We start from the raw sequence: 16960 nt of genomic DNA on the forward strand, positions 1-16960 counted from the left end.
CATATAGCTCAAATGATAATCACCTTGGATACATGATCCGGTCCAACAAGAACATCAACATTGAGCATGGAAGTCGTTACACCATTTAATCGATGTAAGACCACTCCACAACTACAAATGCTAACATCCTTATCGACATGGATCCCCATCCTCCAACCAATGTGGTAGTATGTAGTATGAAATTAGCACCAAAATGTGATCAAAGGTGTGCTAATTCATATCGGTCCTCATAAATGCTTCAAAAGAAGCCATATGTCTCAAAAGAGACTCACATCATGTCTTTATGCATTATATCTCGAGATCAAAATGATATCATAATAAAAGACATATGTGCAATGCATGCTCAAATATAATTATAATTTCTGTGCACAAAATACAGAATTATAAATAGGAAGATAAATATTTTTTTATAATTGAAAGAGGCTGTACCCGAAGCATATGGGTTGCCTACGTACCCTGTAAAGGGGATCGAGCCAAAACATAATTCTTTTACATAAATAACTCCCACTAACCAAAAATATCAAAGGTTTCCACAATGCCCATATTGGCAATATGTGTCTTAAAGACTTTCGGTACGAGTCCTTTAGTCAATGGGTCTACAATCATTGCCTCTGTATTTATATGCTCTATTTTTGTCTGCCCTTCTTTAACTTTATCTCTGTCTATCAAGTACTTGATGTCTATATGCTTAGAGCCACCAGAACTCTTATTATTCTTTGAAAAGAACAACGCTGCGCTATTATCACAGTAGATGGTAATTAGTCTCGAGATGGAATCAACAACTTTCAGTTCCGAAATAAAATTCTTTAACTAAATGGCTTGAACTGTAGCTCCATAACATGCCGCAAATTCATCCAACATAGTAGAGGAAGCCACTAGAGTTTGCTTAATGCTTTTCCAAAAAATAGCACCACCAGCCATCATAAAAATATAACAAAAAGTTGACTTCAGATCATCTTGACATCTTGCAAAATCAGAATCCAAGTAGTCTACCACCTCAAGATGATCTGACGCTGAAAGGTAAGCATATAACCTTCAGTCCTTTTTTTCAAATATCTCATAACTTTCTTAGCTGCTTTCCAATGCTCTTATCCTGGATTCGATTGAAATCTACTAAGGACACTCACTGCATAGGCTATGTCTGCTAACAACGAGAAAGAACAACCAAATGGAAACAGCAACTAACTATGGCTCTTGGCCCAGATCTCGAAGAGTAAGATAAAGGCCTATTCATGCAAACTTGAGCATACATCAGGCTCCCTACAACACTTGCATACGGTATGTTCTTCAAAGATTTCCTTTCAAGTTTATTCTTTGGACATTGGGATTTGCTAAACTTATCCCCTTTTACAATAGGTACATCACTAAGTGCACACTTTTGCATATTGAAACTCTCTAGGATGCGTCGTATGTATGTCTTCTGTGAAAACCAAACAAGCTACGGTCTCTATCACACTGTATTTCAATTCCAAGTACAAAATAAGCTTCCCCAAGATCTTTCATTTCAAAATTAGCAGATAATATTTTCTTTGTCTCATGAAGTAACCTTAAGTCACTACTGGCAAGTAAAATATCATCCACGTACAAAATAAGAAAAATGAATTTTCTCCCACTGATCTTGAGATAAATGCATTGGTCCACTGTATTTTCAACAAAAACAAGAGAAGCACAACTTCATCAAATTTCAAATACCATTATCGGGATGCTTGCTTGAGCCCATATATGGATTTGTTCAACTTACACACCAAATTTTTCTTTTCCTCTACGACAAAACCTTCAGGTTGCCTCATGTAAACTTCTTCATAGAGATCTCCATTTAAAAACATTGTCTTAACATCCATTTAATGAAACTCCAAATTATAGTGTGCTACAAGTGCCATGACAATTCTAAAGAAATCCTTGGATGAAACCGGTGAAAAAGTCTCATTATAGTCAATGCCCTCTCGCTGAGTGAACCCTTTGGCAACCAGTCTAGCCTTTTGTCGTTCAACATCCCCTTTTGAGTCTAACTTGGATTTGTAAACCCATTTGCAACCTATGGCCTTAACATGTGGTGGAAGTTCAACAAGTTCCCAAACTTTATTTCTCTTCATAGAAAGCATTTCATCTTCCATAGCATTCAGCCATTTATCTGAGTCAGGTCTTGTTAATGCTTCATTAAAAGAAACAGGATCAATATTATGCCCAATATTAAAATCACTCTCCAGTAAGTAGACAATATAGTCATTAGGCAAGGCAGACCTTCTTTTCCTTTGTGATCTCCTAACTTATGGTTCAGAAAATGACTCTACTGGTGTTGGAGGAGGAATGTGAAGTTCTTCTTGATGCTCAGGTTCTTCATTAACTATTGTAATTGGCTGAGAAATAACTTTTTCTTGTACAACAGGAATCGGAACCACAACTTGATCCGGTTCAGCAAAAATTTTATTTAACACGGAGCTCTCACTATTACCAACATCATTTTCTAAAAATTTTGCTGTAATGGACTCAACAATTCTGGTGCCACGATTAGGACAATAGAACTTGTAGCCTTTTGATCTATCTGGATACCCAATGAAAAAACCAGGTGTGGATTTGGGGTCTAATTCTTTTCATAAGGATTATAAATCCTAATCTCAGCTGGGCAGCCCCAAACTTTAAAATGGGCTAAACTGGGTTTACGACCTGTCCACAATTCAAAAGGAGTTTTCTCAATAGCTTTACTAGGAACCCTGTTCAGAATGTACATAATAGATTTCAATGCTTCACCCCATAAGAATTTTGGCAAATTTTGTTCTACTCATCATACTCCTGACTATATCCTTCAGAGTCCGATTACGCCTTTTAGAAAAACTATTTTGCTTAGGTATTCCTGGCATTGTGTATTGAGGAACTATCCCACATTCTTGTAAAAATCTCGCAAAATCACCCATGTTCTGATCGGACTCGTCATACTTACCATAGTATTCATCACAACGATCAGATTTTACAATTTTAATACTCTTCCCACATTGCTTTTCTATTTTTATTTTAAATATATCTTGAATTTTTTTTTAAAGAGCGAGAGATTTATCATTAATCAAGTAAACATAATCATAACACGAGAAATCATTAATGAAGGTTATGATGTATTTATTCCTACATATAGTAGAAGGTAACAGTCTACTAATATTGGACTGAATAAGATCCAAAAGACAATCGCTCCTAGTGGATCCCTTTCTTATAGTTTTTGGTCAACTTTTTCTTTATGCAATCTATTGAAGTGTCAAAATCCAAAAAAAAAAAATTCAGAGAGGGTAGAATCTCAACTTTCATCAATCTCTCCATTCGCTCTCTTGAAATGTGCCCTAAACACTTATGCCATAATATAGAGGATGATTCACTAATTAAAGCCCTTTTCTTTCCAACTTTAGTAACACAAGAGATTTCATTAACTGGAGCCAAAATCAATTTGTATAAACCATCACACAAAATGCCATATCCAACCATACGAGAGTCATAAAATAGTTCAATCATTCCATTACTAAATTTAAAAGAAAATCCAGACTGATCAAGCTTTGACACAGAAATTAAATTCCGTCTCATCGTCGGTACAAAAAATATATTTTTCAAAATAAAAGAAAAACCAGACTCCAAGGATAACTTCACTGCTCCTATAAACTCAACTTTAACTTGAACTCCATTTCCAACGCATAGGTTCACTTCATTCTCACTTGGCCTCCGTCTCCTTATTAATCCCTGTAAGGAATTAGTGATATGAATACTTGCACCAGAGTCTATCCACCAAGAATTTAAAGGTACATCTATCAAATAAGACTCAAAACAAAATAAAACCAAGGAGATACCTGATGAAATCTTCTTCTTCTCCAACCAAGCCTTAAACTTAAAGCAATCCTTCTGCCAATGACCCTTCTTTTTACAGAATTTACATTTGTCATTCTTTTTCATAATTTCTTTAGGACCACCAGAAGTCTGCCCATCAGATCCTTTGTTCTGCTGATTGTAGTGAGGTTTGTTGCCCTTATGGAACTTGCCCTTACGATTATGAGAAGACCTCTTGTTTTGAGAAGGCTAATGGGTCAGTTGCACAGTTTCAACAGTCTCACGACGTATTCTATACTCCTCTTGGGCACACACAGCAATCAAATCATTCAAATCCCATTTATCACGCTGGGCGTTATAAGCAACTTTAAGCTGATTAAACTGGCTAGGAAGGCTATTAAGAATATGATAGATAAGAAAAGGCTCTGCAATGGGAACTTTGAGGGCTTCCAATTTAGAACTTATGTGCAGCATTTTCATGATGTACTCCCTAACTCCACAAACACCATCATATTTCATATTCATAAATTTATCCATTAGGTCCCCAGTCTCAGCCTTATCGGACTCAACAAATCGCTGTCCTATAGCATCCAAAAAATTCTTAGCATTGTCGTGGTCCGGTATAGCACCCATAATGGAATCAGATATGGAACGCTTGATAATCTTCAAACATAGCCTGTTAGCTCTTTCCCATTTGACATACTCAGCCTTATATTCGATAATGCTCTTATCTGTTGGTTTTGAAGGCTGCTCCTCTAAAGCAAAATCTAAATCCAAGAGATTTCAGTGCTATTTCTATGTTTCGTTTCCATCTCACATAATTATTTCCAGTCAAGATTTGAACGGCAGACAATTGGCTTGATAGGGAAGAGGCATTCAAGACTGCGGAAACAACATATTTTATTTAATATCATCCAAAAGTGATGCATGCAATCAATGGATGATAACATATCTATCTAATCAACTTGGGCTATTAATTAGATAGTCCGTAATCAACTTGAAAAAACATATAAGTCTAATTACGGTAAGAGCCTCGGTGCATCATTATAGAGTTGCCTTTGGGCTAACAACACAACACGCTATAAGGTACTCTTAAAACATATCATGAAGCTAATTAACAAAATCACATCAGCTTTCGAAACACCATCACCTTTGGGCAGAAGAATGATTCTAGGCTAATGCAATCCCATTAATCACTTCATGTCATTTTTTTTCCAAATCATCATACACAATAACACCTTCGGGCAAGATATTGCATTCAATGATTTGGCAAAATGCAATGCTACCCTCCTTTTTTTTTTAAGAAAATCAGATAAATATCAGTGAGTGTGCCACTTTGGTGACTACCACCCACTTTAATTTCAAAATATTCTCTTAATAGAAAAATAAGGATAGTCTTTATGCCCAACAAATTTTAATCACAAAATAATAGTTATGTGACAAAATCATAACCATTAAACATGCTATAATCATAATCAAAATCACATGTGATTTAAACAAAAAATGTTAATCACAAAATTCAAGGCATATATGACAGCAAGAAATGTCCAAAACAATTTAATAATTAATATGCATGAGGGCCTAATTCAAATTATTCAGTATTAAAAAAAAAAAATTAAATGGGCTACTAACTCTTAGCCCGGGTCCAAAATCCATTATGGTCCATTAAATAAAATTGGGCTGGTTTATAAAAGAGCCTAACCTACAACATGGACCCATTCTGGTCCATTAAAATGCCAAATGAAATAAACATGGGCTGACTAAATAAAAGGGCCCAACTTGCAATTATGGACCTATTCAGGTTAGGCTTAGTAGGACCAAGCCCAATCAGAAGGAAAAAGCCCTAAATCCCTTTTTTTTTTTTTTTTTTTTTTTTTTTTTTTTTTTGACCTTTCTTCTTCCTCTGGCCGCCGCCGTTCCCCTCCTCTTTTTTTTTTGTGTGTGGGAAGCAGCCCGTGGCTGCTACCCGTGGCTGTCCCATGGTGGCAGCCCGCGGCTGCCATCCATGGCCGCCACCCACGCCGGCCACTGCGAGCGGCCGGCGAGGCTCCCGGGCCGCCGCGCGGCCGGCTGTGGGGTGGCCGGGAGAAAACCCCCGATTCCGCGAGGCCCCCACGGCCTGCGGCCGGCCGTGGGGTGGCCGGAAGAAAGCCCCCACGGCCTGCGGCCGGCCGTGGGGTGGCTTGGGACGCGCCCGCGGCCCGCAGCGGCGGCGGCGTCCGCCTGCTGTGGCGCCGTGGGGCGGCCGTCCGCCTCCCGGGGAGGCCGGACGCGAGTCCAGGGAGGCCTTGCCTCCCCTTCCCTTTTTTTTTTTTTTTTTTTTGATTCATGGAAGAAAAGCTTACGGGAAGGAAAGGGAAGAAGATGAACAGTGATTTTTTTTTTTAAATCCGAAAATCATATATAATCATATTTCATTCAAATCTAAAATAAAATAAAACCAGATATTTAATTATCAATGGAAGATCGATTTATGTAGAAGACCCATTCACCAATGCATAAAATCTATAAATCCAGATAAAATAATAATTATATATGAAGGATTCTAATCCTAGCATGGAGGCTCTGATACCAATTGTCAGACATAAATAATAACATGCTAAGATTTAGAATCACAAATAATACCGTATTCAAGTTTAAGAGATATACCTGCGGAAGACATATTGAATACGTTCCTCAATCACCTGGAATAATAGCGGCTGGATCTTCCCTTCCTTGCTCCTCACAAAAGATAGCCGTCAATGGGGCAAGCTATCAACCATATGGAGAGGAGAGGGGGACCTAGCCTATATATAGGAAACATAGAGGAGCCTTCCCATTAAAGGCTCCATAACCCTAATTGGGTTTTCTGGCCTACATACCAAAAGTACCACAATAAATAGGACTCAATCCTATACATCCAAGGTGCACTAAAGCCCATAAAACAAAATGATCACACATCATATTGGGCTTAACCATAGTACCATTCTGAGCCATACGTCTAACCCGTTTTATAAAACAAAATATGCAATCAGTGTAAGCCCATATTTTGAAATTATTCTAACATGTTAATGATACAGTCTCACCTTCCATCAAAAGCCTTTTGGCAGGCAGTAATGGTTAAATAGCAGTTACAAGAACTGCTTATGTCTGAAATTGGGTCTAAGAAATGCAGCCATGTTTTAAAACCCATTTTAGTGTCTGCCGCATGAACGCTATTCTTTCGAGATGTTTATGATAGGAACTCACATCAAAGCATTTGTTTCATCCAATCACAAGCCCACCAAATGAGCTATCACACGTGCAATTAATGTGATGCTGAATGGAAGCTTTAAACAAGGAAGACAACAAAGAACTTCTTCAGTTTTGTAGTTTTCTGTGACACTTGCCAGAGGAGCTGATAAAGCTAGCGTGTGCAGCATGATATTTTATATGTAATTTCCAGGTTTATTAATGGTCTTATCCGCGTTTTAGTGCATACGGATTGAGTTATTGCCCCTGTCATCAAACTGTTCTTATTTGACAAAAAACAACCAAAAATAGTAAAGATCAATCTCCGGTAAGATCAGCAGTACTTCATTGAGTTTAATGCTCTGTTTTCTTAAGCTAGAGAAGGGAAAGAATTTTTTTAGAATCAGTTTCTTAACTTCTGCATCAAAAGTTCTGCAAGTCAACCACAATTTCGGCACCTAGAATGTTCAAGGATCAGAAAGAAATAAAATGCCTTATTCACCATAATTGCATAGAATGCCATTTTGAGCTATTAAGATTTTATAAAGCTCTGCAAATCATAACACTCTGCATTGAAATATGTCAAACATGTGAATTGCTACAATTACAGGCTTTGAGTGTATTCTATCATGCAAGAGGTTTATTCCATTAGTAGAATCCTCGAGATATTGAAACAACACGCAACACGGGGAGAAAATGGAGGAGAGGGGGAGTGACTTTCAGGTATGGGTGATATCATGTCAATGACGCTCATTTTCAAAAGTAACGGAGCCAATGTGTCGGACCTTGTACCCATCTTCATCTCTGACCCTGTCATTGAACTCACGAGGCATAGCAATCAGCTTCAGCTCCCGAAGGGTGGTCATGCGCTGCAATCCCTCGGAAAGCATATTCAATTTCGTGCACCAATCGATGGTTAAGTGGGTCAGGCTGGGCATCGCCCCAGCCTCCACGCTCCACTCCTCTAAATAATAGAGGGTCGTTAATATCAAGTGCCACAGTCGAGGAAAGCCACCAGCAGAAGAACACGACATGCTCCTCCCCACGTATGCATTTCTTTTTATGGCAAGAAGTCTGAGGTTCGGCAGATTCTCCAGAACTTGCATTGGGTCTTGCTCAAACTCAGAGTAAGATAATATGAGCTTGGTGAGGTTTGGTGGGAACTGATTGCTGTTTGGGAGCTGCTGCTGTGGTCTGAGTAACAACCGCCCAAACAAATTCAACGAACGGAGGTGATGCAGGTTTGGTGCATGAGCAAAAAGGATTCCCCTAGGGATAAGTGAAAATTCCAGAGTCAAGGAGACGAGGCTGTCCATTTTCTCGATTGCTTTTCCGAGCGACTTTCCAAGCATTCTGCCGCATGTTCTGTCCATTGCCTCCTCAGTAAAGCCAGGTGTAGTAACCCAATTTTTGATAAATCTTATGGCTAGAATATGGCTGAAAAGACTGATGACATTTATATTACGTACATAGTTTGCAATTTGCAGAGTCTGCAAGTTGTTGTGATCACCACTTATTGGGGCGCTTAGAAATGCAAGTATATTAATATAGACGTGTCTCAGCGTCCGGATTTTCCAAAATGATTTCGGAAGCCAATAAATGTCTGTGTCTCTGACATCCAGAGTCTGCAAATTTAGGAGATGCCGGATGGAGGATGGCAGTCTCTTCAAACCAGTGTTTCTCAATCCCAGGTATCGTAGATGAATCATGCTGCCGATCTGTTTCGGTAACTCCTTCAAATCTCTTGCGCCCTCCAACTCCAGCACTCTTACTAAGTTTAACCCATTCAGAAATTTTCCCACAGTAGTACTGTCTTTCAAAACTAAATTGAAGCCCAGCAGAGTGCGGAGATGTGGTGAGAAAACAGCAACCTCGTCATCTATACGACTGTGGAAAGCCGCACGATGACACGATATACCATCAAATACTGCCTTGTCGTCGCTGCTGCAAATATGAAGAAATCCATCCTTTCTGGCTTCTGATAGGCCAAAGTCGCACAGCATATCATGGATGTGTATGCTCTCAACCCGCCCATGAGCCATGCTTCTCTCCACAACCTGGATCATGCACCTCTGCACCAACTCATCCAGCCAGTCCCTTGCGGTGTCTTCCATCGTCTGTGTCTGCTCTTGTGGTATGAGACCTTCGGCGATCCACAACCTAACCAATTTGGAAGCGGAGATAGTTAAGTCCTCTGGGAACGCAGCGATGTACAAGAAACATGGTTTTAACGGATATGGCAGGTCATCGTAACTCAAGCCCAATATACGGAGGCATTCCTGCCATCTCCACTAGATTCCCATTTCATGCTCCGAGCTACTCTCAACCAGGTATCGTAGCTACGATCTTTCCTCGACAGAAGGCCCCCTAACACCACAAGTGCAAGAGGAAGTCCACCACACCTCTTTGCAAGCTTCTGGGCCAATGCCTCCAGCTCAGTCTTGACGTCTTGATTTGGTGGAAATGCCTTCCTGCGGAAGAGTTCCAAACTCTGTGCATCGTTCAAAAGCTGCAGTTCATGTGGAGGAATCCATGGCTCGGCATGTCTTGCAACTTCAATTTTACGGGTAGTAAGCAGTATTCTGCTCCTGTTGTTTCCATTAGAAAAGATGTGATGCATTTGTCTCCAAACATCAACACTCCATACATCATCCATCACGACCAAATACCTTTTGTCTCTTAGGAAGTTACGGAGCTGCTCTCTCACTTCTTCTTCACCCATCTGCTCTAACTCTTCTAGTGTAATTCTTGTATTTCTTTGTTTCTTCTTTGTGAGTCCCATCACCTTTTTCATGATATCCTTCAGTAGCTCAATAACTCGGTACTTCTGAGAAACTGAAATCCAAGCAAAGGTGTCAAAATGTTCTCTAATCGCTGGGTCATTATGTAGTTTTCTTGCGAGGGTGGTCTTGCCAAGCCCACCCATACCCACTATAGAAACTACACTGCAGTTTTTGTTCTCCGGATCAACTAATTGTTTCACTATTTTTTCTTTATCATCCTCAAAGCCTACGACATCAGTGTCGTCGTAGAAATGAGGAGGGAATTGTCTCAGTGCTTGCAAACTGTCGTCCACTCCACTACTTTCACCTAGATTAGCAATGCCATATCTATCTCTGCTATCGGAAATACTCTGGATCTTGATCTTTATCTGCTCAATTCTGGAACTAATTTTACGGTGGGTGATCAATTCACAAGGTTTGTGAGAGTACCTTGAAATGGAGCCCATGCAGCCTCTCCTTTGGTGTCGGCTCTCGCGCATGTACTTGATGGCGTCTATAACGTCTTCCATTTCATAGGCTACACCTCTTATCCCACTTATCCAGCTCTCCATTGTTGCAGCTCCTCTCTTCCTTCTGGAATCTGCATCTTTGAGGAAACCTTGCAATAGCTGGAGTTGTGTTTTCACCCATTCGATCTGATCACGCACACCACCCAAGGAAACAGCTTCCTGGATAAGAAGCTTGGCAAGCTGAGACACCACATGAGCAACAATAATCTCAGCCATCTCTCCTCGGATCTTCCTGAAAGAAGTTCGGTCTGGATGCTGTCTGTCACCAATGGCCGTGGAATCTATCTTCTCTCTACAAGATTTTTTTTAAAATACATAACCTTCTCTCTCTCTCATTCTCACCGACCCCTACACGGGGTTGTGGCAGCACGATCGATCAGAGATCATCGCCAAACACTTCGGGGCAATCGCGCCACCCCCTCCTATGTGTTGTAGTATTCTCTAAAAAGAATAAAATAAAAGAAGGGTAATGGGCATCTTCCTTAGTAGATGCCTCATTCGTGGAACCAAGGTATCCGCAGGCATCTTTTTCTCATGCTGCTCGTTTTTTTTTTTTCTTTTCTTTTCTTTCGGGCAGGTTTTTATAGGTGGTCATCTTGCCTAGAAGTTAATAACTGCTGGTCTTCTACACTCAACAATCTAAAAAGAACCTTGATTTGTTTCTCTCCGCCAAAAGGGCGTCATACGAAGGGGATCTTCAGGTGTTGCTGACTACAGAGCCAGTCCGGCAGATAGAAGGAGGATGGATTTGGAGGATGCGGTTTCACCTGCATGTGGCACTCTTCATATGGAAGGTGGCATGGACCTGCCTACCGACTAGATGTTTGTTAGCCCGACGAGGGATGAGGATCTCTCAGTGTTGTGCGGTGTGCACAGATACCGAGCAAGGAGATACTGCTGATCATGTACTTCTGTGGTGTCCTATGGCTAAGGAGATATGGAGCAAGTCACATGTTCCTCTGCCCCAATCGGTGGAGTCGGCGCAGGACCTGATTCATCAGCTGAGAGTTTTTATGCAGAGCCCGACTATCGAGGCGGGGATTTTATGGGTATACTTGACTTACTATATATTGTTGGACATGAATGCAAGCTTGTTCAAGGGCAGAAGGTTACCTCCAAGAATGGTGGTGGATAGAGCTTTGCTTCATATGGGGGAAGTCACCGTTGCTACCGCTATGTTCTCTTCTGGGATGGCCAGGGACATCTGGGGCTCTTTTTTTGCTGTCACAGCGTCTAGGTTCGCTCTTGTTTTATGGGAGCCCCCACCCCTTGGTCATCTTAAGGTGAACTTTGATAGTAGTATATCGGTGGACGGGATGTCTGGAGGTGTTGGCTTTGTGATCAGGGACCATCTCGGCAGATTGATAGCAGCTGGTGGCCGTCGCACGCCCGAACTCACGGTGGTTGGGGTCGAGCTACGAGCAGCCTGGGAGAATATCTCTTATGCGAGGCGGATACTGGGTGCTAAGAGTATATGCCTCGAAGGAGACTCCTCTGCGGTGATTGAATGGGTTCGGGGAGTGGATAGCTATGGGGATGGTTACCCTCTTATTCATTAGATTCCCAGACTGGCGCAGGAGATGAGCTATTTTTAGGCACTACATATGTTTCGGAAGGCGAACAGTGCTGCCGACTGGGTCGCCTTCTTTGTTGCCCGGCACTCCGGGAAGATCATCTAGACCTCCATAGGAGATTTACCTCCTCCGTTGTACTCTTTACTTTCTTTTAATCTGGCAGGATGTACTCAGGTTAGAGCTATATAAAACTGTCGTTTCCACCAAAAAAAAAAAGAAAAAAAGAAAAGAAAAAGGGGATATGTCTCTTGCATAATAACCTTTAAGTTGCTGTGTAAACCTGGCAAAATAGAAAAAAGTAAAATGTATTCGTTCTTTCTTGTTTTGTTGTGCTTTGTTTGTATTCTCTTGGCTATCAAAGATTAGAGTCGGGCATCCTATCCTAGAGGCAGATTTTCCAAGTAGCTGCATGTAAATTTTTGGATTACGATCTTAGCAGAGAAAATACTATCTTTAAGACAGTATCTTTAATGCAGCTTGCCTATTTGTTATTTTGATTTTTTTATCAATCCCATAACAATCTAAAGATAGTGCTTTTCAACGACAGCTTAAGGGGTGAAGTTTTTCGCTGACACAGAGAAACTTCAACAGATTGAACGAACATCTTTTTAATGACGGATATTGAAGATCATTACAGTAAAATTAGAAAAAGCCGACTCTTTTTTGCCGACGCTAGGAAAAAGCATTTGAAATATATTACAGAAAATTAAAAATTCCATCAAATCTAAAGAAACATATTATGTGGAAATGAAAAATAAGAACTAATACAATCAAGAGTTCCATGGTTGCATAAGAAATAGCTAGAAGTGTTGCCTTGTACATATTAAAGAAAGCCAGAGAACCTTATTCACTCGATCATCACTTCAGCTAACGCCAATTAAAGTAATCACCCTGCAAGACAAGAAACACCACAGTTGTTACTTAACTTAGATGGAAATGATAAAGTTATTTGCTCGATTCTTTTTTAGATAGTTCATAAAGCATAGGCAACCTTTGGCACAGTAGAAATTTAGCAAATAAATAAAAAACCCAGCCTTTTAGAAGGAACTAGAAATAAATTCCTTGATGCATTGAATTGAGAAAAAACTCAAAACTAGCGAGAACCAAGATTCTTTCAATGATATCCATCTTTACCCACATTGTGGATTCTAAATGAAGGGTGCATTTTGATTTACTAAAGTACCGACAATATACTAGTAGTTGGCATTATATTTGAAATTACAAAGTTATCAATGATTTGTCAAAGAAGAGTCGTGCCAAATCTGTTGCAATCATTTAACCGGAAATGTCTACATTAAATAGAATATTCCAAATTTTTGATTTTCTCTACCAATGAATTCAATTTTTTTTAACACATCTAGGTAGATAAAGTCATGATTGGAGCTTTAAAAAATGAAAGCAATAAGAGAATTAGTGCATGTTACTGTGTCATTTACATAAGCACATATTAACAATCAATTGTTGGATTGGTGGGTTACCACCTTTTGACTAAATAAAAAAGATAACGTTAAAGGAGTCATAGTATCACAACCGACCGTAATAACAATCATTTTTCCCTGATGTTTAGAGTACATATTCTGAGTTTTTCAATGTTTACTTTCTACTTTTTCTAACTATTCTTGGCCGTCCCAGGTTTATGAATGGTGTTATCAGTGTCTTAATGCCTGAGGTGTTATAAGAGGTGGATTGAGTTATCACATCCTGTCATCCAACTATTTGTATTTGATAAAAAACAACCAGAAATAGTGAAGATCAATCTCCAGTAAGATCAGCAGTACTTGGTTGAGTTCAATGCTTTATCTTCTTAAGCTAGATAAGGGAGAGAATTTTAGATGAAGAATTTCAGCAATTAGAATGTTCAAAGATCAGAGAGAAATAAATCACAATATTCTGCACGATATTATGTCAAACATGTAGCATGCTACAATTACAAGCTTTGAGTGCATTCAATCATGCAAGAAATTTATTCCATTAGTAGGATCTCTAGGGATGGATATAATAGAGGAAATAGAGGAGAGAGGGAGTGACTTACAGATGCTGGTGATATTATGTCTCATCAAGCTCGTCTTGAAAAATAATGGAGGGGATGTGTCCGACCTCATGTCTGATCCTGTCATTGAACTCACGGGGCATTCGAATCAGCTTCAGTTCTCGAAGTGTGGTCACATGCTGCAATCCGTCAGGAAGCTTCTTCAACTTTTTGCATCCTATGATAGTTAAGTGGGTGAGGCTGGGCATTGTCCCAGCCTCCAATCTCCATTCCTCTAAATTAGTGAGATGGTATAATATCAAGTGGTGCAGTCGAGGAAAGCCACCAGCAGAAGAACACAACATGCTCTTCCCTACGTATGCATCTACTACCAGTCCAAGAAAACTGAGGTTTGGTAGCTTCTCCAGCACCGGCATTGGGTCTTGCTCCAAAAGAGAATAAGATAATTTGAGCTTGGTGAGGTTTGGCGGGAATTGACTGCTGTCTGGGAGCTGCTGCTGTTGTTTGAGTAACAACTGTCCATACAGTGTCAACGAACGAAGCTGGTGCAGGTTTGGTGCCCGTGCGAAAAGGACGCCCCCAGGGATTATACGTTCGGGGAAAATCAGAGCCAACGAGACGAGGCTGTCCATTTTGTCAAGTGCTTTTCTGAGTGATTCAGCAAACATTCTCCGACATGCTTTCTCAATCGCCTCCTTAGTAAAGCCTGGTGTAGTAACCAAATTTTTGATGAAATTTACGCCTAGTAGACGAACGATATACATATCATCCATACCAAATCGAGAGTCCTCGATTTCCAGAGTTTGCAAGTTCTTCTGATCACCACTTATCGGTGCGCTTAGAAACATATGTATATTATTATATACGTGCCTCAGTGTCCGGATTTTCCAAAATGATTTTGGAAGCCACAAAATATCTGTTCTTCTCACATCTAGAGTCTGCAGATTTAGAAGATGTCGGATGGAGGATGGCAGTCTCTTCAAACCAGTCCTTCCCAATCCCAGGTATCGTAGATGAATCATGCTGCCGATCTGTTCTGGTAATTCCTTCAAATCTCTTGCGCCCTCCAGATCCAGCACCCTCAATAAGTTTAACCCATTCAAAAATCTTTCCGCACTAGTCAAAATTAAATTGAAGCCAAGCAACGTGCGGAGATGTGGTGAGGAAACAGCAACCTCATCATTTATACGATTGTAGAAAGCTGCACGATGACTCGATATACCATTAGATACTGCCATGTCGCCACTACTGCAAACATGAAGAAATTCATCCTTTCTGGCTTCTGATAGGCCAAAGTCACGTAACATATCATGGATGCGTATGCTCTTAACCCGCCCACGAGCCTTGCTTCTCTGGACAACCTGGATCATGCACCTCTGGACCAACTTCTGCAACCAGTCCCTAGCAGTTTCTTCCATTGTCCTTGTCTGCTCTTGGGATATGAACCCTTCGGCGACCCACAACCTAACTAATTTGGAAGCAGAGATAATGGAGTCCTCTGAAAACGCAGCGATGTATAGAAAACATGGTTTTAACGGATATGGCAACTCATTGTAACTTAAACCCACTATATTGAAGCACTGCTGCCTATCTCCACTGTCTTCCCAATCCATGCTCTGAGCTACACTCGACCACGCATCAAAGTTAGGATCTTTCCCGGACAGAAGGCCCCCTAACGCCACCAGTGCAAGAGGAAGTCCCCCACACCTCTTTGCAAGCGTCTGGGCCAATTCCTTCAAATCAGTGGGGACTTCTTGTTTTGATGGAGATGCCTTCCTACACAAGAGTTCCAAACTCTGTGCGTCGTTCAAAGTGTGCAGTTCATATGGAGGAAAGCGTGACCTGGCACGGTTTGCAACTTCCATCTCACGGGTAGTAAGCAGTATTCTGCTGCCTTTGTTCTCATCAGGAAAGACTCGCTGCATTTCTCTCCAAACATCAACTCTCCATACATCATCCATCACGACCAAATACTTTTTGTCTCTTAGGAAATCACGGAGTGTCTGTCTCACGTCTTCTTCACCCATCTGCTCTAAGTCTTCTTTCTTTTTGATTTCCATTACTTTTTCCATGATGTCCTTCAGTAGCTCGATACCTCGGTAGCTCTGAGAAACTGAAACCCAAGCAAAGGTATCGAAATGTTCTCTAATTGCAGGGTCATTATACACTTTTCTTGCCAGGGTGGTCTTGCCTAGCCCACCCATACCCACTATAGAAATTAGACCACGTGTTTTCTCATTCCCATCAAGCAATTGGCTCACTAATTCTTTCTTATCATTCTCGAAGCCTATAACATCAATGTCATCATCATCAGAGTGAGGAGAGGATTGTCTGAGTGATTGCGAACTTTCATACACTGCACTACTTTGACCTGGATTGGCAAGGGCATAGCTTACTGTGCTCTGGGAAATACTCTGGATCTTGATCTTTATCTGCTTGATTCTGGAACTAATTTTATGGAGGGTAATCAATTCACAAGGTTTGTGAGAGTACCTTGAAATGGAGCCCATGCAGCCTCTCCTTTGGTGTCGCCTCTCGCCCATGTACTTGATGGTGCCTATGACGTCTTCTATTTCATATGCTACACCTCTCATCTGCCTTATCCAGATCTCCATTCTTGCATCTCCTCGCTTCCTTCTGGAGTCTGCATCTTCGAGGAAACCTTGCAATAGCTCGAGTTGTGTTTTCACCCATTCGATCTGATCACGCACACCACCCAAGGAAACAGCTTCTTGGATGAGAAGGTTGGCAAGCTGAGACACAACATTGGAAACCAGAGACTCAGCCATCTCTCCTTCCCTCACTCCTCACAGGAATAAGGTTTCAGACAATACGATCAAATGGAGGAGCCTAGTGGAAGAGGAAGAGGCCTTTATCTCTCCCGAACAAGAGCTCAATTCTGATGCTTTCCATCATCAGAAATAATAATGAAGAGAATCTGATGCTTTCCTTCAGCAATAGCCATGGAATTTTCATTTTTTGAGGCAAGAATGCAGGAAGTGAGGAACTTTCCCCAAAATTTATTAATTAAAATTCAACTGCAGGACAGCATCTAAACTTTGGGATAAGTTTATCCGAAGTTCTTAGGGAATT

General features: G+C 40.7%; 1 protein-coding gene, 1 long non-coding RNA gene and 1 pseudogene across 2 annotated transcripts; all 3 read right to left on the minus strand.

Annotated features, from left to right (window-relative positions):
• Nucleotides 1-3473: 3473 nt before the first annotated feature.
• LOC120113049 lies at nt 3474-3939 on the minus strand. The gene is made up of 2 exons (XR_005514836.1): nt 3825-3939; nt 3474-3717 (listed from the first exon to the last, which is right to left on the minus strand). It is a non-coding gene; the product is annotated as an uncharacterized LOC120113049 (long non-coding RNA).
• Nucleotides 3940-7751: 3812 nt separating this feature from the next.
• LOC120104181 lies at nt 7752-10519 on the minus strand (annotated as a pseudogene).
• Nucleotides 10520-12498: 1979 nt separating this feature from the next.
• On the minus strand, nt 12499-16751 carry LOC120106207 (putative disease resistance RPP13-like protein 3). Its single transcript, XM_039119151.1, has 2 exons — nt 13910-16751; nt 12499-12768 (listed from the first exon to the last, which is right to left on the minus strand). The coding sequence occupies exon 1, from the start codon at nt 16654-16656 to the stop codon at nt 13924-13926; it is 2733 nt and encodes a 910-aa protein (XP_038975079.1). The 5' UTR covers nt 16657-16751; the 3' UTR covers nt 12499-12768; nt 13910-13923.
• Nucleotides 16752-16960: the final 209 nt, after the last annotated feature.

This window comes from Phoenix dactylifera, chromosome 1, assembly GCF_009389715.1.
Source record: "Phoenix dactylifera cultivar Barhee BC4 chromosome 1, palm_55x_up_171113_PBpolish2nd_filt_p, whole genome shotgun sequence".
NCBI classification, from domain to species: Eukaryota; Viridiplantae; Streptophyta; class Magnoliopsida; order Arecales; family Arecaceae; genus Phoenix; species Phoenix dactylifera.